The following is a 26,992-nucleotide window of genomic DNA, read 5'->3' as shown; positions in this document are numbered from 1 at the left end:
ACTGTTGAATTACCTACATGAACATGACATATGTATGCTATGGAAATGCTTAAAAAAAGCATAACGGAAAATGGACGTGGGTAAGCCCAGATGGAAAGACAAAAATACCTGTATACCATGTATCACAAAAAATTTTATTTCAAATTTATTATATTTATTATATTTATTTCAAAGAATTTGAAATTTGAAATAAAATTTTTTATAATAAGTAGTAGAAAAGATATTGCTTGGGATGTAAGTGTTCTAATATCTGTAATCGTACAGAAATAGAGGCAGGCCACCAATAGATAGACCGACATCATAAAGAGAATTACTGGAAACTGGATAAAAGGGACACACCATAAAGAGGAGTGGCAAAAGCTTAGGAAATCCTACGTTTAGCAGTGACAATTTAGACCTTTTAGGTAGATAGTTAGAGTTTCTTTCTTTATTATTTCTACAAAGTTCTGTTGTTATTCTAACTGTCGCCAATGAAATTTTTGTATCTCGTTTGCTCTTATGTGGGGTTTTTGAAAGGCATAATGATAGAGTTAAAGAAGAAGACGGTTAAGTTTGTCTTTGCTTCCATTGTGTTCGTTTGATTGTAGTTTTTAGATCATATTTGTTGTCTCGTCTTAGTTTTCTCTAGGTACATACTATTTTAGTTTTTCCCCCACTTTTTAATGGCTAGATATAGGTTGGATGGCTAGTTGAATAAAACAAAAAGTGAATATCTACTTAATTACTAAGAAAATAAAAGGAAATGGAAACACTATGGAGTTAAGTATTTATCGATGCTCTATATTTATTGAAAGTACAGACCTGTATTCAGGTAATTTGGATGCACCTTGAATTTGACGATAAATACATCCTTAACGGTATCAAAATTACTTTTATCTAAAAATTTCATTAAAATTGATGTAGATAAGTGTATTAGTAAAACTGTATAACTCATGATGGTCTGACTATGGAGACAAATTTTCTGCAATACGAAGCAGAATGGGCAATTTCTCAGGTATATTTTTTAAATATCCTATTTTTCGTGTTTATTATTAATTTTAATATTTGTTACAAATCAAACATACAAGTGTCTTGGGCATATTACTGTGACTGTTCCAAATTGCAATATAGAGTCGTAGCTATTTAGATTATCCAATAATCAAGCATAAGAATAAACAATCACATATGATAAGAACAACTTATCAATACCTGAAAAATAAAAAAATCTATAAGTACAGTCTAATTCCTAACGTTGTATCAACCACTCTGTTTTTTAAATGTTTTTATTTTTATATTTTGATTTGTATTGGCTGACCCCATTACTTTTTGTCAGAAAATTTTTTCCGCTTTAGAACACTAAGTTGCTTTATTTTGTAGACTATAGTTTTTAGCAATTCTTTTTTAAATATTTTCAAATATCTTTATTAAAAATAGCACACGATTTGTAAAATAAACTCTATTAACATTTACACATTTACACTTCCAAATATAAATCGTTGTCTTAGCTGCTTTTTTTATGTTCACATTCATCATCCAGAAAACGTCAATCACAAGATTTACATCTTCTAGCAAAAGCTTGCTAGCTTGCTTTGGTGTATTTAAGTCAGTATATGTCATCATACGATTTGGATTGGTAAACAAGACCCCGTTCTCACATCATTTCGGCCTCCCATGGCCGCATCCGACGTGAGGGCTGAATACAAGATAATTAGTTTTTTCTTTTTATGTTTTAACAGTTTCTTTATTTAAAAGTTGTTTTACATCGTGGTATTATGGATTCTTAAATTTTTTTATATCAGAAAAATAACTCGTTTAGTTTACTTATCTAAATGTTTATATTTTCAGGATCCTCAAAGCAGCAAGCAGAAAGCGGTACCTCAATTGGTGCCAGCTCTCACCACAATCCAAGTACAAGGTAGTCATTTATCTCCACAACTAAACAAGCAGAAACCCACAACATCTCGAAACCGTTCACCAACAGGCCAATCTCCAGTTAGCAAAAGCAGAAAACCCTCACAAGTACCGGAGCCTACATCGACTAGTCCGAAATCAAAAACATGGCGAGGGAGAATGGTTAAGCAGTTGCGGAAGTTCAATCAAGGAGTTAATAATCCAAACAGCCCCACGGCGCCAGAGGGATCTACTTTTGGCATACCGATAGAAGATTGTATTCCCTCTGCTAATAACATGTATCTTCCAAAATTTGTGGAGGTCTGTACTGATATCATAGACGACAGGGGGTTGCAGACCGTTGGGATATACCGAGTGCCAGGTAAAAACAAAAATTGCTACACCACATTCACTTGTTACCTTATTATATTCAACTTACGCCAGCAATAGATATTCCAATAATTTTCATTTTTGGATATAATTATCATAGCTTTGTTAATGGTATGTTTGGATTTGGAGTAATTCGTATCTTACAACTCCCAACAAATGACCAAGTGTATTGTATTTTTCTCTCTTTGATTATGCTGAGTAATTCTTTTTGTTTACTCATGCGCAGAAGTACCTCACCATTGGTAACTTTTTGTATCCATGGAATTCTCAGCATTCGTCTGTATATTATACATTTCAAAGGCATCTATTCTGTTTTCTGTTTCAGAGTCCATTTTCCAACTTTCACAGCGATATGTTTTATAAAAGTTGTTTTTTTAAATATTTTCGATGTAAATTAAATGCGTTTTAGTCATTATCATCAGTGGCATTACAGCTCGTTATAAGCCAAAACCTTCTTCAGAACAATCTTCCATTCGCACCTGTGTCTTTCAACTCTTCTCCATGCTTTAACTCCGATGGATTTTAGATCATCCTCTTTGTTATCTTGATACCTAAGTTTTGGTCTTCCTCTGGCTCGTCTTCCCACTGGTCCTCTTTGGTCGAAAATTTTTCTGATCTTTGCATCTTCATCTCGCCTACTTACATGTCCTATCCATCGAAGGCGTGCTAATTTTACATTACAACGTCAAGTTCCCCAAAACTTCTATATAACTTAAAGTTGTAGCGCCTACGCCACAAACCCTGTTCTTGGATTCCTCCATATATTTTCCTTAGAATTTTTCTCTCGAAACGGTTAAGCAATTCTTGGTCGTTCTGTGTAAGTGACCACGTTTCAGACCCTTATGTTAACACTGGCCTTATTAGTGTTTTATATATGGTAACTTTAATTTTTCTGGGTAGTTTTGGGGCCATATGTTTCCCCAAGCCATAATAGCACTTATTGGCAAGCACTATTCTTCTTTTAATTTCTTCGCTGACATTGTTGCCTTTGGTCAGCAGCGAGCCCAGGTAGACGAAGGTGTCCACACCTTCCAGTTCCAGATCATCAATTAATAATCTAGGTATCTGGTTGCCTGATCTAGTACAATACATATACTTGGTTTTCTGTGCATTTATTTTTAATCCCATTCTAAGTGCACACGCCCTTAGTGATCGAAATGCTTCGATCAGAGATTCTGTGGACCTAGCAATAATGTCTATGTTATCTGCATATCCGACCACTTGTACAGATTTATTAAAGATGGTGCCATTCGTATTAATGTGGCACTCTTGAATTACTTTTTCTAGTGCAAGGTTAAATAAGAGACATGACAGTCCATCTCCCTGTCTCAGTCCATTTTTACAATGGAAGGGTCTGGAAAAGTCGTTTTGGATTCTGACTACACTCTCTACGCCTGTGAGTGTAAGTTCCGTTAGTTGAACAAGATGAAGCGGCATTTGAAATTCCACCATAGCCTGTAGAACTTTTTGTCTGTTGACTGAGTTGTATACGGCTTTGAAATCCACGAATATGTGGTGGGTGTCGACTCCGAACTCAAGCGTTTTCTCAAGAATCTGCCTGACTGTGAAGATTTGATCCGTTGTTGATTTATTGGGCCGGAAACCGCACTGGTAGTTCCCAACTATTTGTTCAGCATAGGGGATCAATCTTCTGTACAATACGTTGGACAATACTTTATATGCCACGTTAAGTATGGTGATGCCCCTATAATTATCACACACCATCACATCTCCCTTTTTATGAAAAGGGTGCATTACACCTAATTTACAGTCCGCGGGCGTTTCCTTCCGTTGCCAGATTTTGGTTACTAATTTATGCATGTGTTACAAAAGGGTGTCACCACCATTCTTAAAGAGTTCCGTAGGAAGATTGTCCAAACCGGGAGCTTTGTTATTTTTCAGTTTTGAAGTTCTAATTTCTTCTTCGGTGGGGGGCGGCTCTTGAGCGTTTTTATCCATTTCAGGCAAAGTAATTTCTATTTGGTCTTCCTCACGACCATCGCTAAGCAATTCTTCAAAATGATTCGCCCACCTGTTTAGTATCTGTTCTTTGTCACTAATTATGGAAACATCTCTGTCTTTACATGCTGTTATTCTGGGTTTGAATTCTTTTCTGCAGCGGTTTATCTTCTGGTAGAATTTTCACCAGTCTTTTCTATTGTGGTGGTTAACAATCTCGTTTAGAGCGTTTTCGTATGGCCCTTTCTTTTTCCTTCTAAACGTCCTCTTTTCTTCTCGTCTAAGATTTTCATAGTCTTCCAGGTTTGATCTCGTTCAGCGCTGCTGAAGTCTCTTATATGCTTCATTTTTCTGTTGGTTAATGGATCTACATTCTTCGTCAAACCAATCTTCGTTTATTTTAGCCTGGTTAGGTTTTAAAAAGCCTTTAGCCACTGTATGGATAGCTTCCTTGCATTTGGTCCAGTGTTCTTCTATACTTATATTTTCGTCAATTCTTGTCAGCTCTTCATTTAAAATTTTCCTGTAGTTATCCCTAGCGTCTTCAGATTTTAGCACATCAGTATTATATTTAGTAGATTTTGTGCTCTGGCCCTTCTTACTTAGCGTTTGATATACGAGCCCTGAGTTTTGTTCTTACAAGGTAGTGGTCGGAGTCTATATTAACACCTCTATATATCTAGTACGTCCGAGAAATGTCGATTATCAATTAGTACATGGTCAATTTCGTTTTTTGTTTGATCATCTGGTGATTGCTATGTGGCTTTGTGGATATTTTTGTGAGGAAAACATGTACTTACTACCACCATTCCCAATGATGCTGCGAGTTCAATCAGGCTTAAACCATTTTGGTTGCTGACAGCATGAAGACTATGCTCGCCGATCGTGGGTCGGTAAATAGTCTCTTGGCCGACTTTAGCGTTAAAATCACCAATAATAATTTTTATGTCGTTGTTCTGACATTGTCTGTAAGTGCTTTCCAGTTTCTCGTAAAATATGTCCTTCTTCTCGTCTTCTTTATCTTCAGTGGGAGCATGGATATTGATAATGCTGTAATTAAAGAACCTGCCTTTAATTCGGATTCTACATCATCATTCAATCTTCGCTTATCCACTGCTGGACATAGATCTCCCTCATAATTTTCCATCTATTTCGATCTTGTGCCTCTTGCATCCAATTCCTATGACAACGTTTTAGATCGTCAGTCCAACGTGTTGGTGGACGACCTCTACTTCGGTAGGCATCATCTCTTGGTCTCCATTCCAGTATCCGCTTTGTCCATCTATTGTCTGTCATTCGAGCCACGTGACCTGCCCAGTTCCATTTTAGTGTTGCTACTCTCTCTACTGCATCAGCCACTCCTGTTCTTTGTCGTAGCTGGCGATTTGGGATCTTGTCTCGTACATATCCTTGGACTTATTGGATCGAAAGCTATGACTTCTGATTTCAATCGTTTATTCAGTTTGAATCCCACACCCAAAATATGATTATTTTTATCTCCGCTGTAGTAGAGAGTGTAGTCTTTTTTTTCTAGCCTAGCACTACCTATCCACCTGATTTCTTGAAGTGCTATAATGTCTGCTGAATATTCATTAAGTGTATTGGACAGACTTCTTAGTTTACCTGCACTATACAGCTTACGCACATTCCAAGTAAATAAACCAATATCATTAACCTTATCATTAACTTTACTTCGTTTGCCAAGTCGTCGACAAAAAATCCGTCCGGCTGATTGTTTTGAAGTTTCCGTAACAGAAGAATTTTTACAGGAGGGGGTGTTAGCCCACTGCCCAACCCCCAACCTGGAGGACCAGTTTACCCGCTCTTGTCACTTGCCGACCCAACCTTCCACCCGGGTTGGATACCGGATCTCCAGTTGGGTTGCTCGGTTTAACAGGGGACACCAACGTGAAGGTGAGAGTCGGATTTGAGTAGAAGAGGCTAAGTGGAGTCAACTGGAACCAACTCCATATTTTCGCATCCTACTCCTTTGTCCCCCAAATGCGTTTTAGTAGTTAACTTTTATTGTTACTTTTCTGAAAATATCACTCGCATTTCTATTAAATTGTATTGCCTTGCAGTGTAAAGGGGCAAGTGGGCAAAAAGTATTGTTCAAAAGGGGCTTTAATAAAATCCAAAATCGTTTTCAAATATTATTTTTATTTTATCATGTCAATTATTATACTATCTATTTATACCATACGCCTCCGTTTCGCTCCTCCATCTTGCTCTATAAGTAAGTCAAAGTTTTTAAATTTCCTTTGTTACCTTAAACCTTTCAATTACGAAAATATCCAAGATTGCAGCTATCAGATCTTTTTTATTGTTTAGTTTAGTACAATCATTTTATTTTTAGGTAACAATGCTTCCATTACAGCCTTAAGCGAGGAAATCAACAAAAACTACGATGATGTACCATTAGATGATCCTCGGTGGAATGATTTGCATTTAGTAAGCAGTATCCTGAAGTCATACTTCAGAAAAATGCCCAACAGCCTTATCACTATTCAGTTATACCCCAGTTTTATTAAAGCCGATAAAATTGAAAATCCTAAAGAAAGAATGGAACAACTGAGGCGTTTAGTAAAAAGTCTTCCACGTCATAACTACTATACTCTCAAACACATAGTGATGCATTTGAGGAGAGTAGGCAATAATTCGAATGTAAATAAGATGGATTTTAAAAATCTTGCAATAGTATTTGGTCCAACCATAGTCAGACCTGAAGAGGAGAACATGGAAAGTATGGTCAACCACATGAATAACCAGTATAAAATAGTGGAGACATTACTAACACACGTAAGTATATTATGTGCAATCGATTAAGTTTCAGTGGTTTTGGACTGAAGTCATTAGCCATATCATAAATGCCCAGTTTGATTGAATATATTGTTTTAGGCTGATTGGTTCTTTCCAGAAAACGAGTCTGAAGATAATCTTCCTGTACCTGATAGCCTCAATGATGGCCTTGAAGAATTTGATAATAACAATCAATCGTTGCTGTTAAGTAATATTGGTAAATATGGAGGTAAGTATTTTTGCTGTTTATCTTTATTTTTTATTGTTGGTTTATATGTGGCGACACTAAGATTAACACACGAGCGGAACCTGAAGAGATAATATGAACTTTTTCACACAATCAAAACTGGTAAGCAATTGCAACGAAAGGAGAAAGTATTCGTCAGAGTTTTCTTGCTTGAACATGCAGAAAGTTTGCCCAAAAATTTTGCCACAACGTTTTACCCCAAAGCAATGGAGATTTTTTTTTGATAATCGAAGAATTGTTTACATTTACTGGATTCTGGAAGGTCAGAAAGTAAATTAATATTATTTACACATTATTATAGTTTCTGATTATTGTTCGTAAATAAATGAGACAAGAAAGGCTTATCTTTTTGACTACAAGACACGGCGCATGCCCATTCTGCGCTGTCGTGAGGGCATTCATTGCAAAATGTGCCAACAATATCTTAGACCGTCATTCGTACGCCCGACCTGGCCTCCTATCAGTGCTTTTTTATTTCATCGAAGGTTAAATCTGTGTTTTATAGTACAGTATTTGACAGCCTGAAAGGAAAAGGGACGGAGGTTCTCACGAAACTAACATAAGCGGACTTCCAGCAATGCTTTTAGCAATGAAAAATTAGACGTACAACGTATAGACCGTTGTAGGGAGGTAACATTGAAGGAGATACACTTCGTAATGTATCCAAATTATTGTTTCTTCCTAACATCACTAAATTATTATTTACGTCCCTCTCATCAGTTATTGGTATCAGTGACGATCAATTATCACGCTTTTTTCAAAATGTTGAATTACTGAAGAGAAAGAAAAAAATTAAGCAGTTGATTGTACTGCAATGACGTTTGAATTTGCATTGATTACGTGCAATGGACATAAAGGAAAAAGTGTCAAGTTTGTTTAGCAGGAAATGGTTGACTTCAATGAGTACGGTCGTAAATATTATTAAATTTATCTGACTTGGCCCATTGTTAAGACCTTTTACCTCAGGTAAACCATTGTTACCTGAAACCGGGCCTTTTATACTATTATTGGTTAAATCAGGATGTTTATAGTCGATACTAATTGAAGTCAGCCATTTACTGCTAAACAAACTTTACATATTATGATTTTTTGGTTCCATTTAAAAGTGTTTAGGATGAATCGTCGTGATAAATTATTTATATTTTTTAGCTCTAACACATCCAAAAGAAAAGAATGGTGCTTTATTTTCAACTATAATCTCAGCTGCTCAAAGAAAAGTCAAAAGGAAACCAAATAAAGCCTTAAGTTCGACGCAAGAATCCAAAGAAGAAATTGTGTCCCCTACTAACCTTAAAGTTTTTCCCACTCAATCCTTCCTACCAACTGATCTCAAAGAGGTAAGTCTTTTAAACACTTACCAGTATAGCTTTTTATCAGTGTAACTATCTTTAACACGACAATCTAGTAAGTTCTGCGATTCAAATTTATGTGTTGTATAATAATTGTAGTGTTCGTTGCCCGACGAAAAGACTCAAGATATACCAACCACTGTTATGGACATCGAGAAGAAAAATACTTCAACTGCGGAAAAAGTGCCTTGGTTTAAGTATTCTGACGCAGACGAGTTTCACAGGAGGATTGAGAACTTCAAGCAGGAGACGCAAGCAATGTTGCAGTTACCTAGAAAAACAGAAATATGTGTTAGTAATATAGGTAAGTAGTATTTTGTGTCTATATATTAGAGTTTATATTAAGATTGTATAAACGCATGGAAAAGTTGATGTTTGACATTCTCCAGAAAGAAAGCATGGGAAAGGTCATGTTCTCAGTGAACTTTATATATTTGCTATCTTCATTAAGGATCTTTCGTTCACATCGTGGAATTCATAAACATCTGATCTTAAACTTCTCGTCTTAAATTCCTTAAAAGAAACATCGACTATGTGAAATATTCGTTGTTCAATAACATACACCAACAACGATAAAAGTAGAAGATAAAACATACTACATCGAAAAATTAACCGGACATTTCATGCAAAGGCCTACACGTATCTTTGCATAGGTACTAACGCATCAGTCTTTGCAGTATGGTGAATAAATTTGAATCCGCTGGTTCAGTAAATAATTAACCAACACCAGCACGTCGACGAAATGCAAGATCTACCGAAAACATCGTCTCTGTCCGTGAGAGTGCAGGAGAATTCGAAGCAGTCAATTTCACGTCGCCCACAAGAACTCGGCATTACATAGATAACATGGCGAATTTGTTCACATTGTTGTCCAGTTATCTTATATTAACATTGTAACAAATTATTGTCCACTTCTAGCATTGTACCCCCAAAATGTACAATGTCCGAAATAATCAAAATAATTGTCGAAACGCTCATCGGTTATAATCCATTATTATTGACAAGCGACACACCAAATCAAAAATTTAAAAATCGAATCGAAGAAGAAATTGTTTTACAATAGAGATATTGTTAGTGAAACATTTCAAAGCTTCAAGAGATAGATACATCACTATAATATAGGGAAGATGTTTGTAAAACATCTTAGATTTTCAAGAGATATGTATGTTAATTTAAAATAATTTAATTCTACGAATCCAAAAGCCACAAACGCTGGTTAATTATGGATTTATAACCTCAATTGATGTTTGTTTGTCGTTAATAACAAATGGGGAATAATCGTAAAAATCGATATGAATCGATATCTGATATATTACCTCAAACTTTGACGCATGGCTACTTATTGAAATTCGAACATTGTACAGCAATTCTTTTATACAAAGTTATATAAGTATACTAAAAAAAAATAATGTAAGCGCTAAAAAAAGGTTACAAAATAAAAATTCGTTGTTGGTGATATAATGTCGATCCAGTATTTGATATTTGCTTTATTTATCTAACAAAAACATTCTTTGTCAGTGATCTACGAAATATTTAAATGTTCGATCGATAATTAAAAAGGAATAATTTATGAAAATATAGAAATTAGTTTTAACGATGATTTATTTAATTAATGTCATATATTAAGGGTTAATTGTAACCACAAATATATAATATTTTCAGATCCTCGAACGATGGGCCAATACAGCTCGTCCGCGAGCAATGTGAATCGCAGCAACAGACTGAGTACTGCCAAACAACCCGAAGGTCATCATCTCATGAAGACCCACAGTGCTACTAATGTTTTTTCGAGAACTGGTAATTCTGCAGAGCTGAATCGTAACAGTCTCGCCACCATGGACAATTATTCAGTGCAATATAACAAAAACGGTAACGACTACCAATATGTAAAACAAAGTGGCGCTAGCAAAGTGACAAATAATACGAGAAGTGACGTTACCGACGGCAATAGTGATAGGACAGTTGGGGCTTTTAGGAGTACTATTAGAAGGGGCGGTTCTGTAGAAAATGTTAGTTCTAGTTCTGTAGATATATCGAATGGGAAGAAAGTCAAGTATGAAAGTGAGGTGAGTATTTAATTAGTACATATATTCCAAGAAAACATCCAAATTTCTAAGGTACAACAATGACAAAGTGAAATTTTATGTTTTTGTTATGAAATACATATAGTATTATGTTCAGATTGGTTTTTGCGGATACTATAATGGAACATATAACTATTATTAGTATTATTAGAAAAAATAATATTAAACTGGAGTTTTCGGTGGACCGCGTCTTGAATTCTGCTACGTCAAGCTTTCGTCCGCCTCTCTGGAGTCTTCATCGGAACCTGTTCCGGAGTCTCATTCTACTGAGTCCTTCGATCACTAGATAATTACTAAGTTTAAAGCACCATATCCGCGATCAGCAATAATATTGTCAAGCTTACCTCAATTGTAACTAGATCATTTGCATGGTCCAGATCATGAAATCCTTCTCTTTTGAGTTTTCTTAACATATAATAAATCTTTATGTTTAGAGGGAGATTACACAAATAGGAGCTGAAAAGACATTTGACGAGAATATAAGATAAAACAATTATGGAATTAAGGCCAAGACTACAACTGAAACAAAATTCGAATTCGAAAACGACCGCCGGATAGGTTAAAGAACAGAATTTAAAGTCGCTCATCTTTAACTCTAGTGGTGAGACAAACTGCTTATTAATTATTTCAATTTTGGAAGTAATTGTTTTTGGAAATAAACTGACAGTCTCAAAATCCTTGTTTTTTTTTATCAGAGCACAAAAATACTTGAAGTATACTCATTCCCTCATACCTTGATTCCATATTTCAATGGCTTATTTGACATATATTGCCTGAAAGCACATCTCCCTCTGAACGAGTCAAGCTTCTCGTTAATTCAGAGGGAGAATATGCAGATTTGCAATTTTCCTCAAACCTGTCGAAGAAAGCTCTGATATGAGCTAGTTTATCTTCACTATAACTTGACTCTTTCTTCACGGTTTTGTTTGTTATCGAATCTTACACATGAAATTAAAAATTCGAATCGACGTTGGCTCATTGTGCAACGGAAAACGCCCATTCGTGTTCCGTCAGTGTTCCACAATTCATATAAATGATGGTTATTTCTGAATGCCTAGGCAGGTAAAGGAGCCCCAACACAGCCTTGATTTCAATCACAGATGTATTCCCAGACTGTGGAGAGTTCTTTCAAATTTCAGATTTTTCTGGAATTCGTTGGTTAGTATGCTTAACCAAGTCAGCAATCATTTGCTCATCAACTCAAATCAACTGATTTTTGACTCCCGATAAATGTGTAATTAAGTTTTCTGCTCTTGTTCGAATATTTCGGTTATAGGGTTCTTTACTCCATTTCATTCTATTCTTGTCGAAATAATAACAACCTTATCTGATACTTTCTACAACAGCTTGCTGATTTCCATTCTCGTCTTCGGGTTCTTGTTCCTTATCGGGATAATCGCTGTTGATACTTACATTGTCAATATTGTCTTCTGTCTCTGAATCATCTTGATCCATAAATTGTTCTTCATTTTCACACTCTTCCCACATACGCATGAGATGAGCCTGCTCTTTTCATAGTCGCCCATTATTTCCAAATCTACGAGAGTGAAATTATGAATAACTCAATATAAATAGTATGGCTTACCTCTGAAAATTACGTCGAACTACGAAATAAAAATGGAAAAAATAAACTTCCGAATTCCGACACGTTGGGTGTGACAAACTCTAGATAACTTGAAAGCGACATCAGTCACGGATTATTTACTATATTAGTCTGACTGCATCAGATTGTAGACAAATATGTATTCGAAAGCTACTGAAGCGCTGTTGGCGTTTGGAGTAATATTTGAACTTAAATATTCAGTCTTTGATACAAAACATACAACTCAAAAGTTTTAAAAGGAAAGCTGAATGTTATCTGGTTGCTTAGTTTAAAGCAGACACGCTTTTATTTTATTAGTGCGGTAATTTTAATCAGAAATTTACTTAATAAAAAAATGTTTAAATATAATTAAAACACTTATGTATTATGTTCATTATTATAAATAAAATATTTTATATTTTTAGAGTGACAGTCATAGGACGACTGGTTCCTTGGAGTCTCTTAACAAATTATCAAACGATGATGGTAAGTTAGACAGTTTATATACACATAACACAAGTTTATCTTATAGACCAGGAAAGTAACGATTTTCCCAAGACACTGTTTGATACAGGTATCTAGTAACTGGTTTTGATAAATTTGGTTATAACAATATGTAATAAACAAAATATGCAAAAGATTAAACGTCATTTTTTACTTATTAACAATATATAAACAATGTAATATGGCTACTTAATTTTAAATACTAAAAGTTGACTGGTCCATTATATTGAAAAGTGACACAATTTTACTGAAAAACGTAGAAAAGTCTTTAAAATGAAAGTTTGTAAAATTTTTTTGTTAATTTGTTGCTTAATGTAAAAATAGCTTCAAAAGTTAATTTTTTGAAAATTATGAATAACTTTTCTAAAAATGCACAAAAAACTTTAATTTTGTTTCACTTAATAGTTACTGCAAAATTTCAATTGTTTATCCCAGAAAGCTTTTAATCTACATATTATTATGCGTAAACTATAGGATCTACATGAATTCTGAAAGCACCGAATTGAAGATAAAGACATATAAAATTTTATGATTAATATTGTAAAATAGATTTACAAAAGTACTGTTTTTTAAAGCTTTAAACATTTAAAATAACTCGACAGATCAACATGTAAAAAGTTATTGTTTTTTATTCGGGCTGTTGACATTTTTGGACGAATTTAAAATGTCATACGACCCTTAGAGCTTAGAGCTTAGAAGATTTTTTTTTTTTTTCAAAATTCATACTATTTTAAAAACCGATTTTATAACTTCAAGTTTATAAAAGTCAGAATATCTCCGGTTTTGATCAATGAAAATTAATATATTTCTTAAATTTTGGATACCTCGTTGCAGAGATTATAAACTTTTTTTGTTCTTATTATTAGTAGAAAAGGTTACGAAATGATGGCAACTTAAAAATTTTTTTAATTGAATTTTTTTGGGTCAAAAAAACATTTTAGAATAATTTTTTGTACTTAAAATGTGCTATAACATCAATAAAAACAACTTATGTATACTTAAACTTTTTCCAAATAAAAAAAGGTTCCAAAAATTGGATAGATACCATATCCAAAATTAGAAACCTATTTTTAAATACAAAAATCACACACGTAAGTGTTCTTTTTGTCACTACCAGCACACTCTTCATGTGATCATCTGAAGCAACTTGAACACTATACCCACTTTTCTCCATGTTGGTCCTTTTAATAATGTTCAGTGCAGAAAATATACTCTGCGTCACTTTCTTGATCGGTATCCATATCTGAATCATCATCATAAGGAACGTTTGAGGAATCTGAAGATTCACTTTCTTCATCTTTTTATTTTTGACCATCGTCTTCTTTTTAGTTTTCTTTAAAACCTTAAATTTTGGCAACTGTTCTTTATATTTAAGTGATTCTTTTCTTTGTTTTTCTTTAATGCTAGCTTCTAAATCATTTTTGTAGGGCGTACTTGTAATTAAAGCCGCAGTACCGGTTTTACGTCCCCTATTTGAAGTACGTGTCGATGAACTGCAGGATGATATAGGTGAAAAGTCTTAAACGTTTACAATGTTCGATAACTGATTAATTTTCACGCTGCTACCCATTTGATGTCTCGGGGGGTTTTTTCAATAGACAGTTGAATTGAGCTACTGGTGTGATTTGGTTCCAATGGCAAAGTTTTATCAGAAGTGTGTTGTCGAGGCGGAGTTCTTTCTCTTTGTTTTTCTAAAATAAAATCTGCTTCAAAGATATTTCGATTGAATGGAAAAATTCCTGCTTTACGAAACCCATTCGCTAATATCTCAGCAGTAGCAGATTTCTGATAAGCAGGACAGAATAGGATTATTCTTTAACCAATTTTGGATTTCTCTTGAATAGTATATCTTTAATGGAGACATAAAACACAAATCTAACGGTTGGATTTTATGTGACGTATGGGGAGGGATGCATACAATAGAAATATAGTTTTTTCTCGCTAAGTCTATAATGTCCAGATTCCGTGTATGACTATAATCGCCATAAAGAACGAGCAACATGGGATCGTCTTGTGAAGGTTTTACATGATTGATAAAATGTTGCATCCATCGCGTAAAGATGTGGCTCTGTATCCATCCTGAAGGGTGACAATCAGCAATTGACCCAGCTAGAGCTCCGTCTAATAGCTGGGCCTTCATATTTTTGGTCGAAATACAAATAACGGAGAAACGAATCCTCCGGCAGCATTCATGCATGTTACTACATTTACTAGTGCCCCTCTTTCTGCAGCAGTTACGGCTTCTACTTGTTTTTTTCCTTTTAGGGTGATGACCCTACCAATCTTGTATTGTACGGTAGTGATACCGGTTTCATCAACATTATATCACTCTTAAGGGATTGAAATTTACCTTCTCCATAGCTGGTTCCAGAATATAAAAAAAACGGTTGATATTTTCCGGGGTAAAACCTTTTATTCTGTTTTTTGAAATCCCCTGCGGTTTTCTTACAGATAGATTGGGATGCCGTCTGAGGAGGAAATTTCGGAGCCACTTTTTACTGGCATTACCATCTCTTTCTGAAAAGGGAAGGGAAAGGCTATTTCTGATAGCAAGCTGGTATGCTAATTTCCGAACGTCTGCAAGTACTATACTAGAATATCTTCTGTCCATTTCCAAACAGTACTGTACAAAGTCTTCTTCCATTTCTGCTGATAAAACTGGTTTTCGGCCCATTCGTAGCGCGCATTGTTCTTTTGTGTCTTTGCCACGTTTGACATACCAACTCGATGGTTGATCTGGGAACGTTAAAGCACTTTCACGCCTTTAAGTCTCATTTTTTTACTTTCAACAACATCAATTGCATTTTTCATATCTTCTGAATTCCATTTTTTATGTGATAGTCGTTTTGTAGGCATTTTACTGAAAAAAAGTGTAGATAAAAATGTTTTGAATTACATATAATTAGGTTCCTAATTTTGGATATCCAATTTTAAGATACCTTTCCTATCCAAAATTAGGCAACCATCATGTTAAAGGTTATGTGATTAAAATAAAAAAATACTTTGCAGATATGTTCAATTTAAATATTGAAGCTTATTCTACAACTATTTAAGAATATACCTAACAAATTTCACTTTAATACTGTCAGTACTTACCTTTTTATAACAGTTTTCAGTTGGATAAAGAACAGACTCGTATCACGAAAAAACATAATTATATGGTTCCATCTAGTAGTATACAGTGGAACTATATGGTTTACACAGGACTATTTTATGTTAGAAAACTTTAGTTTTTTGCATTTAATTAGAGAAAACTGTTAATAGGTTTTGAGATAACGCAGTATCCAATATTAGGCAACTATCCAATGTTAGGCAACTTTCCTTTAGTATATGTAGTTATTATAATATCTTTTAAAAATAAATTTTACAAAAAAATTAATTTTTTATTGGAAAATCAAATTTATACTTGTTAATTTTTTTTAAATTATGCTTATTATTTTTGCAATTACTTTTCTTAAGTCAAAAACATTACAAATATATTTTAAACAAATTAATTATTATAATCTTTTTATAAATTATAAACAAATTTAATTTTACTATTTTTATTTATTTATTATCATACAAAATTTATAGCAGTTGATAGGTTTAAAATATATTTGTAATGTTTTTTAGTCAAGAAAAGTAATTGTAAGAACAATAAAGATAATTCAAACAAAATTAACACGTATATATTTGATTTCCAAGCAAGAAATACATTTTTTATTTATTGAAGTATAATATTTTTTATATAATAAAATTTATTGTTAAAAGATATTATTTTTATCTAGAATACATAAATATTTAAGTTACCTATCATATCCTCAATCTATTCTACTAATAATAATAAGAGAAAACCAAAATTTTGCAAAATACGTATTTATACAAATTACTAGGTTAAATAAACAGTTCACAAATTAACTTATAACATTTTTTAATCAATGCGACGATGTTCTCCAAATTAAAAAAAATCATAGATTTTCGTTGATTAGAACGAGGGATATTGCGACTGTTATAAATTTGAAGTTATGCATTAATTGCTTCTCTTTTAAACGCTTCATCTTTGACGCATCATGGACGGCTCATTTTGAAAGGAATCGTTTTGAATTTTTTTTGTCAAAACTTGAACTTTCAATCTATCAAATGGTCCTTTATAAATTTCTTAATGTTTATAAGCAAAGCCCTAGTCAATTTTTGTATAAAAGATCTAACTCTGGTTCTAAGGGTCACAGAACATATTTTTTTAAATTCGTTAAAAAATATTATAAAAATGCTAACATTTTAAATAAAAAAAGTTAACTTCCTACATGTTGATGCGTCTTAGTTATTTTAAATGTTTATAAGTTTAAATCATTTTAATTCCATTATTGTAAACGTATTTTACAATATTTAACATAAACTTTTTAATTGTTAAATGATTTAAATTGATAATATAAGCCTTTCGCTTCACTTTTAGTATTTAAAATCAAATAGCGATCTTACATTATTTATATATTGTTTATAAGTTAAAAATGACGTGTAATCTTTTGTCTATTTGTATTACATATTGTTATTATCAAATTTATCAAACGATGCCTGTATCCAAGAGTGTTACGAAAAATTTGATATATTTCTCTGGTCTATTAGAAATAAAAAGTAAATTAATTAGAATCTGATTGACAATGGGGCTATCTGTTGATAATAACTTAACATTAAATTAGAAAATTTGTAGTAAACAGTAAGAACATTTGTTTAGAACTGTACTTTTAGTGCATACCATTTTTTGTGAAACGTCTATTGAAGATCCTTGGAGGGAAATACCGTGACGGCAAACGGCATGGTGTTCTCTTAGGCCCGTATGCCCCTCTTTGGCGCTGATTTGTACTTCATTGTTTATGCGCTCGTATATGCACTATATATGGGTCTGTGCACTGGATGTGCTTATTCATTCGACTGCAGTATACTCGATATTTTCTTAGTGTAATTATAAATTTATTTATAAACAAAAAGAGTCAGCTCATCTGCTCTGAGCAGTGGCTATACCGTTCTGAGGAGACCTAAAGAGGTCGAGATACGTATAAGCGGCTGTCGCTGCCCTGTATCAAAACAAAAATCTAATACCGTCATTATGTAAAATTTATTTATATTTAAATAAAAAAGAGCATTCTGATGTACTGGATACAATCTACAATCTATAATTCAGAGAATCTTCTTATTGTGTCAATACAAATTACAACTATAATCGTATATGACTTCCTCTAATCACTAATGATCGAAAAACCAATTAACGTCTTTTAACATGAGTCCATCTTTCCCTTTGATATGTCGCTATATTTCGCGTCTGCTGTTTTATTTTAACGGGATCTTATGGTAACAAATATACGACCTACTCCATTTTGGCTTCATATACTGTTTATTTTTCTGTGTTGTTTTGTTCTCCATCCTAATCCTTTTCATTTGATATGACATACCTCCTTCTCTGAAATCCTCTTAAGCTTCTTTGGCGTGAACCAATCTTTGTTTTTTGTTATAATTTTTCCCTTCCCTTTTATTCAATATGTCATATAATTCTCTCTGATCATTAATACCGAAGAATTTATCTGGCATGAAGAAATTATTATTTTTTCTACACCATGCACATTAAAAATATCATTATAGGATAAATGCATCCAGTAATTAGTTTAGTTAGTAATTCTCTCCCTAGATGTAATTTTTTTGCCACTGTCTTTACGTATAAATAAACGTTGCATACCTTCTTCCGCTAATTGTTTATTCTCTCCTATAAATTCTTCTCTATTGCTGTAATATTCCACCATAATGCACAACAGATCTGCTTTTTTGAATCCTTCGACACTAAAAACAGTTTTAAACAAATGTACCGATCAAATTACTATTATTACTTGTGTCTATAGACATAAATATATCTTTTATTGATAAATAGGAAATAGAACCCCTATTCCACCAATTAGAGGGTGGAGATCAGTCAAACCGCCTGGTGGTGTACCACAGAGACCACCTAGAACCCGACACTTGTACAACCGTATATAAAACAGAGGTAGAAATGCTCAGCGCCATACAATGCCAACGCTTTTCATAGACATACATAGGAATTGTTATTACTTTACACACCGAATTGCCCAAAAAGTTTTTTAATGCATTAAATTATTAAAGAGGCAATAGTTTTTATCATGAATTCAGCGGCAGCCGGCCAGGTGAAGTAGCTGAAGGTGAGGTTCACCAAAAAAATATAATTAAATTGAGACAAATAAATAAAAAATGAAAGCAACATTATTATTATATTTAAATTCTGAAATCAATTATTTATTCTCTTTTAATTAATCTAAAAATTAAAAAGACAACTAGCTTTATTAGCGGTACGTACTTCGGTCAAGTCCTGACCTGTGTCACTAGCCGTGTACTGAATTTTAGTATTCAGGAATAGGTGAATATAATTTTTGAAATGCGAAATTCATCTGAATTAGCGTTCACGGTTGCCATGGCAACGTGACGTCAGCCTATCCTTAGTGATAGCTGAGAAAACTGGTGAGTGCAGTTTCGTCTATAAACATATTATTCGTCTTCACCCACTGTTGGATGTGTATTTGGTATTCCTATTTTTCGGAAATTTCTCTCAGCGACAATATTTTGAAATTAAGTCTATTATATAGATATTTTTATATAGTATAGTGTATAGTATTTATTAGTTTAGTTTACTCACAGTATTAATTTTATTTGTTTAGAGCACTTTATTAATACATTTCTCTGTGGTTTGTTTCGGATTTCGGATATAAAGTGTTTCGTGGATTTCGTTTGGACAAAAATAATTTTAGACAGACATAAATCCAATTAATGACTTCTTCTTCTTCCTATGCCGTCTCCATTAACGGAGGTTGGCGACCACATTTCTAAAAGTTTCTCTGTCTTTTGCAACATGGAATAATTCGTCTACAGTCATGTTTGTCCAGTCTCGAATACTTCGCAGCCATGATTTCCTCTTTCTACTTATTCCCTTTTTGCCATCGACTCTACCCTGCATGATGACCTGCAGAAGACTATATTAAATGGTGGCTAAATTAATGACTTGTGTGTAATATATGAGAGACTCCGTTTAGGCATTGGAAAAATGAAGATAAAAGGGGTGTTCTTGTACATGGTCGACCAACCAGTATTTTAAACATCTGCGTCTGATCCAGAGTGATCGGCTGCAATCAGCATCTGACTCAGAGTGGGCGGCTGAATCGAAACTCACCAACCCGTTTAAGCAAGCTTGGTGTTTTAATCGCCAAAAAAACCTCAATGAAATGTCAACGTTCAGAACTAAAATACCCCAGGCAAGCAGAACGAATCGTATCTAGTATAAGTGCCCTAAAAACCTGTTTTCAAGTTATTAGGGCCCTAAACTCTATACATTTTTTTTAACAAATTTTTAATGAGTTTTGGGCGCGACGTAGGTACCAAAACTCCTTTTGGTCCGGCAAGCTTTCCTCATCTTCACCACTTTTTTAGGCCACGGGCCGCCGCTGCATGAATTTTGATTTTATCAAACATTGAATTGCAGAAAAGAAAAAGTTCGAATAGGCGATTGTAGTGTATTCATCAAGATATTTTCTTTTAAATCGAAATATTAATTTACTGTTAATAAAGTGAGCACTTTTATGTAATACAAACTCTGAATTGTCGATTCAAAGTAAACTTTATTAACGATGTAGTAAAAAATAGAATTCGAAAATTACAATAGAATAAAATAAAAAAAGACCTAGGTCACAGTATGGTTACATAAAATAATGCAGTGGAGTTACTCATACTACGAGTAGTAAAACGTATTAAACGCTTCTAGTTTTATATATAGTATTTTTGTAGGTCATCCCGCATATACTTCACAGCCGGTTTCTATCTATTGATATTAAAACTTTCTATGAATCGAATTTCTATATACATTTATACCCTTCTAAGAAATCTCGTCCGTATTAGAAAGCTTTATTCCTTTAATCCTCTGAAGGAACCCACCATGCAGCTAAGTATAAGCTGGTAGTCGTGTTAGTTATCTCAAGCCATTCCGTATCAGATATTTCGTATCTTTTTATCTTTTGTGTATTTTCTTATAACTCCTACCAATTATTTCCAACGACTGAGTAGCAGAGCATTCGTAATCAAATGTGTATCAGTTTTTTAAACCTAGTTTCTCGTAGCTTGGATTATTAAGTGTAACACAGTATAGGCGTCCAGCATGGGGCGTTTCTTGATTAAATCTTTGTTAATTAAAGCTCTGCAGAGCCTAAGAAAAATTAAAATATATCAGAACCAAATTAAACGCAAAAAATACAAATACTTCTATAAGATCATTTTTTAATAAATGAAACGGTATAATAGTACTAAAAAGTTTATGTTTTAAATTAAATAATTGGTTAATGAAATGTTAAAAAAATAAAACTAAAATTATATATGTAGTGAACTATGAGTAAAAATATACGAGCCCTAACAACTAAATGTTCGGACAAACGAAAATGTATTGAAAACGTTCTCATCTTCACAACTTTGCTTATTAAACCAAAGAACAAGATCAAGAATACATTAAACTCTATCATTAATAATAAAATATTGAAATGGTTTGATCTCTATAAACTTTGAATTACAGCATATTATTGATCTCGTTCTTTGGTTCAATAAGAAAGGTTTTCAATAAATTTGTCCGAACATTTAGTTGCTAGAGCGCATATCTATTACATGAAAATCTCTGGTTCTGGGCAAATTTGAAAGTATTCTGTTAAAATTAATCAAACGTAAAACTCTTACCAGCCTAAATGCTTTGAAAACGAAATAACAGCTGTGCGATTGTAAGAAGAATAATTATATGATAAGAAAATGAAATTTTTATGTTTAAAGATGAATAAAAAGGTGTCTTGACATTAATCCATTTCACTTTTAATCATGATTTAAAAAAAACTGCACAAAACAATAACTAGAAAATAAAAGTAATTTATATCATTAAAGTATTTATAAAAAATAAAAATAAAATGAAATCTCGCTAAGGTCGGGTAATCTGCAGTCTTTGTCTAGTGCTAATTAAATAAATATCACTCACAGAATAATTATATTGCTGGACGATCTACTACTCTCTGTTAATTTAGATTTATAGCCACTAAAAATACTGAAAATCGCTACAAGAAATAGGAATACCAGAAAAAACGATACATCTCATCAATGAACTCTACGATGATACAGAAAGCAGACTCCTACACAACGGCATAAAATCTTACTCAATAGCTCAGCTAAACGGAGTAAAACAGGGCTATATTTTATCCCACCTATCATTTAACACTGTAGTGGACTCTATTCTAACAAAGCTTTTTACTTTAAGAGAAATTTTATGGGTATTAACAAACAGGCTCTAAGATCTAGATTACGCTGATGATGCTCTAGCACAGGGGTCGGCAACACGTCGATCGCGATCGACCAGTCGATCTTAACCTTAGTTCGAGTCGATCGTCGTGCGAATCGAATAAAATAAAAAATATAACATATATAAACATATTAAAGGAGATAGATAGACTCTTGAATTATCCGAAATTATCCAAAAAATTGTTCAATCCGAAAATTATCCGATGTTCCACGAAATTATCCGAAAATTGGATAATTATCCGGACATTGGCAACACTGGCGATGACCCCGGCCGTCTCGATATCGCTAAAATGCGCCGGGGCTGAAAATACTTATCTTTACTTTACCACAGTTGCGCAATTCTTAGTCTTCACTGGCGGTTGTTGCCTAAACGTGCTTATCGGCTTAGTTACTATTATTTGTTAGCCCCTTCACGAGTGCTAGAACATAGTTTTAATCGTGACGTGAACCCATTATTTATAAAAAAGAATCCTTCAAAGAAATCAAAAGTTTATCACTTTCATATAGAGTGGGAAGACGTTTATTTTTTTACTCAAGTGAAAGGCAAGTGTATATGTCTATTGTGCCACGCAAGTATCGCAGTTGGAAAAAAAGGTAACGTCGAAAGACATTTTAATATACTCATCCGAAAATAAACACAGAATATCCCGCCAATAGTAGCATCCGAAAAGAGAAAGTGAAAAATCAATTAGTTAGGCAGCAGTCTGTATTATTACAAGTCAGCGATAAAACTAAAGCCACCACTCTAGCTTCTTACAAAGTGTCTCAAGTTATTGCCAAAAAGAAGAAACCCTTTGAAGATGGCGAGTACATCAAGGAATGTTTTGTAGAAGCTGCAAACTGCCTATTTGAACCGAACCGTAACTAGACGAGTGGAAAATATGTCAGAAGATGTTGTTTCCCAGATGAAGACGGACTTACAGCAATGTATTTTCTTTTCCTTACAATTTGACGGGTCCACAGATATTAGTGATACGTCCCAACTAGCCATATTTGTCAGAATGATATTCGATGATTTTACTGCTAAGGAATTAAGAAGTTAAAATTATTCCTTTAAAAGGGCGGACTCGAGGTGAAGACATATTTCCTTCCGTTCAAGATTATTTTATCTCTGAAAACATTCCACTTCAGAAACTGGTTGGCATTACAACTGACGGAGCCCCAGCGTTTACTGGAGTGCATAACGGATTCATTGCCCTTTGCCGCAAAGATGACACGTTTCCAAATTTTTTAACATACCACTGCATCGTGTATCAGCAAGCACTTGTGGTAAATTTAGTATTTTAATAAACATTAGAAGAACCCGCATGGTTTAGAGATTTTGGATTCTTGACCGATGTCACAGGAAAGCTGAATGAACTAAATTTGCAGCTTGAGGGCAAAGAAAAAAGTATTCTTCAAATTATTTCCGAAGTAAAGTCATTAATTGCTAAACTTGAACTATGGGAAAAAACTCTACTGGAAGGAAATTTAAAATATTTTCCTTGTTTAAAAGAAGTAATCGAAAAGGAAGTAGTAAACATTCAATCTTACACAGGAGAGAGGCATATAGAAATGTTGACCAGACTGATGCATGAATTCGATACCCGATTTAGTGACTTCAACAAAATTGAAACGATTGCTCAGTTTGTATCTTATCCGTACATGCCCCTCGATGCAGAAAGCTTATCCCAAACTATCGAACAGCATTTCAGCGAAAGCAGACCAGAGACTGATAGAAATAGTCACACTTCAGAATGATTTATGTTTGAAGAGCGTTGCCGGAAAAGAAAATTTTTGGTGTCTAGTGTCCAAACAGAAATACCCAATCCTAGTCAATGTAGCTTTGAAAATTAGTGCCCTGTTTGGTTCCACCTATCTTTGTGAATCAACGTTTTCAAACATGAAGTTCATTAAAAACAAATACAGAAGCCGACTAAAAACTAAAACGAAAGTAAAGATTTTTAACACAAAGGTAATATCATTATTACCATATGGCTGTGAAACATGGGAGATATCAGCACCCATAGTACACCATATCATTTACAAGTTTTCATCAATAGAACGTTACAAAAAATACTTGGTATATTTTGGCCTAATCCAATCTTGAATGAAAATTTATGGAAACAAACCAACCAAGAAATTATTATAAAAACTCCGTAGACCCCCAGATCATATTGCCAAGACAGCGCTGGATTGGCATCATGCTCAAGCCCACGGAAGGTAGACAGACCTAAAAAATTTGGAAAAAGACAAAACTAGACGAAGAGAAAGAAATGGAAAAGTCCTGGCTTGAAATCAAAGCACTAGCGAGAAATGGAGTTCGCTGGAGACTTCGTGGAAGCTCTATGTTCCTCTTAGGAATCTCGACAGCTAACGGCAATATACGTCTAAGGTTGAGTCGTTGAAACCCTACGATTTTAAACCAATTAGATACTTGAAACGAAACACTTATCCACAATATTTTGGAGTCTTCTTTTTACAAACAGAATTGGCACAAAAATGTTGTCTCTACTAGACAAATGTCTGATTTGGAATAGCTTGAAATAACTAACACAACATTCAGCTTCTAGTTAGCTGCATGGGGGTCTCTTTAGATGATTAAAGGAATAAAGATTTCTAATATTGACGAAGGTTCTTATAAAAATGCAGATTTCCTGTGGAATTCTGTTATTTCTGTGGGATATCCTACAAAAATAACAAAAATGAAACAAGGAGCGTTTAGCACGTTTCGGTAGAATGACCAGAACAGACTTTTAGAGATACAGTACAAAGTATTCATGTGTTCTAGTTTGTAATAGCCACTTTTTATTAAAGAAACTATACAACTTTGTGTAAACAAAGATTTTGGTGGTTCCAAACAGTAGTGGGACATTTGTTAAGAATCCTGCCGTTTTTTCCTCCTTCTTCGATTAAAAAGGAGTAAGAACTAAAAATAAGATCAAATAAGATTGTTACATTTATTTAAAATGCCACTTTGTTGATATGTTTCTTGATCTTGATCTTCATCTAACAATTCATCTGTTGACCGGCCAGTCCGTTGACGAATTTTTGGCAGCCACGAGTGCTTCCTCCTATCATTTGATGCGATTTATTACACTATTTATTTACAACGTTTATAATTGCTTTTTAAAATTTAAATCGACTTCAAAAAAGCCGAATTATCATTCAAAAATATTCTAGAAAGTTCTAGCAAAATGCAGGAATGCTAGTCATTCCATACCTACCTGGCAAGTGATGATTCACGTAGAAAGTTACAAATTATAAATTATTGGAAACCGCATTTAGCGATATTGAACCTATCTATGTCTATGTGCTTTTAGCAGTTTTTATGATTGAGTAAAGTGTCCATGCTATTACCTGAATTAAAAAACTAGCATTTTCGGTATGGACGTAATAATAACATATTAACAAAAGTTTTCAGATCCTAACGGTTTGATTCGCAAATTTAATATTTAAATAAAAGCTTTACAATCACTATTAATTTTTAATGCGTTAAACATTAGTACGCAAATTATGGCGAGTGATTTGTAAAAAAGAATTTTAACCAGTAATTCCCATTTAATTTACCTCATTATTGAATCATGAATTTTTATCATAAGAAATAAAACTTTAAAAACTATAAAATGTTTCTAAATTTTCACCAAACAAATTATTTACAATCGACTTCTGCATCGTGTCGTTTACGCATACGTGAATTCATATCAACGTTTCGCTACCTTTGCAGTTAGCTTTTGGTCACGGTATCTCGAGTATTCAACACAGCTACAGGCCAAAGCAACGGCTGTAGAGAGGTTAACTCACAATAACTTAAATACTCGATGTATCCAGAGATGCATGTGAATTCGTCGAAACCGATCATTTTTCGGATCCGCTACTATTCTCGTGTGTCTTCGGATGTTGGGAGTTTTTGTTAGCACCTGTCCTGATGGAGCGTTCCCTCAGATAATGCAGAGTTGGATTAAAAAGATGAAATAAGAAATTAGCCTTCCTTTCAATTTATACTTTGTGTGTGCGTTTAGATTTCTAGGAATTTCAGTATTTTTAGAGGATGATTGGGCACTTTTAGGTCCTATCTCTATCTCCAAAAATTGAAAGGTTTACGTCTCTACAACGAGACACTAGATCGTTTGTTTCCAAGCAAAAAAAATCTCCTGTTTCTTACACCTGTGATGTTAACACATAATATATACTGTAAAGAATCGTCCTAGAAAAATAGCGACGTCAAAGATAGCAAAGTATTTCACCCGATACCGATACTTTACATAAAGCAACTGTTTCTGGTAGTATCATTTACTGCAAATCAGCATTAATTCAAGGTTATATTACCGGTGGAAGGAACGCTCTTTTGCCAATCTAAATACACATTAATTCAATCAAATATTCCCAAAATTCCTTGGCATAATTCTTGTAGAGCTTCTAGGAAATACATAACTCTCATTATTAGTGCGCAAGTGTGGCATTGTTGAATTGAATGGCAGCAAACTATCACTATAAAATTTTAGTTAGCCTCGTTACCTTTATTTTAACAATTTGTACAATTTCTTCGTTGTATTGCAAAAATTTTATTTCAAATCCTCAGTAAAAGTATGTAATAAAATACCCAAACGTTTCTCTTATCACAAATACATTACAGAACGTTTTCGGAATGTAAATTCCATCATCAACAAATTATACATGCTATGAGCCACTAAAATATATGGGTGAAAACCCTTTAAATGTTATTAATTTATAGAAATGTTACATTATATGTTATTATAAATTAGGATGTTTAAGTTACCGTTGGAATTGGTAACATGGCAACGTATGGCTCTACATCGGTTACATGGTCCTGAGACAAAGTGTCTTCGAGGACCTCTTGATAACAACTCAAAAA

The 26,992-nt window shown here is 33.7% G+C and overlaps 1 protein-coding gene across 7 annotated transcripts in view; it reads left to right on the top strand.

The window, feature by feature from the left end:
• The window catches only part of RhoGAP19D (Rho GTPase activating protein at 19D), a 517,193-nt gene that overhangs the window by 482,733 nt on the left and 7,468 nt on the right, over nucleotides 1-26,992 (top strand). For 6 of the 7 annotated variants that reach the window (XM_072532354.1, XM_072532351.1, XM_072532352.1 and 3 more), the window contains 7 exons: nucleotides 1,825-2,251; nucleotides 6,575-7,017; nucleotides 7,117-7,246; nucleotides 8,414-8,601; nucleotides 8,713-8,917; nucleotides 10,276-10,679; nucleotides 12,705-12,765. In XM_072532354.1, coding sequence (XP_072388455.1) covers nucleotides 1,825-2,251; nucleotides 6,575-7,017; nucleotides 7,117-7,246; nucleotides 8,414-8,601; nucleotides 8,713-8,917; nucleotides 10,276-10,679; nucleotides 12,705-12,765 — 1,858 coding nt within the window. Of the gene's footprint in view, nucleotides 1-1,824; nucleotides 2,252-6,574; nucleotides 7,018-7,116; nucleotides 7,247-8,413; nucleotides 8,602-8,712; nucleotides 8,918-10,275; nucleotides 10,680-12,704; nucleotides 12,766-18,679; nucleotides 18,794-26,992 lie in introns of all 7 variants that reach the window. The other variant, XM_072532355.1, reaches the window with a different exon arrangement.

This window comes from Diabrotica undecimpunctata, chromosome 5 (genome assembly GCF_040954645.1).
Source record: "Diabrotica undecimpunctata isolate CICGRU chromosome 5, icDiaUnde3, whole genome shotgun sequence".
NCBI classification, from domain to species: domain Eukaryota; kingdom Metazoa; phylum Arthropoda; class Insecta; order Coleoptera; family Chrysomelidae; genus Diabrotica; species Diabrotica undecimpunctata.
The sequence above is the reverse complement of the archived record's forward strand: the minus strand, read 5'-3'. Positions and strand labels throughout refer to the sequence as shown.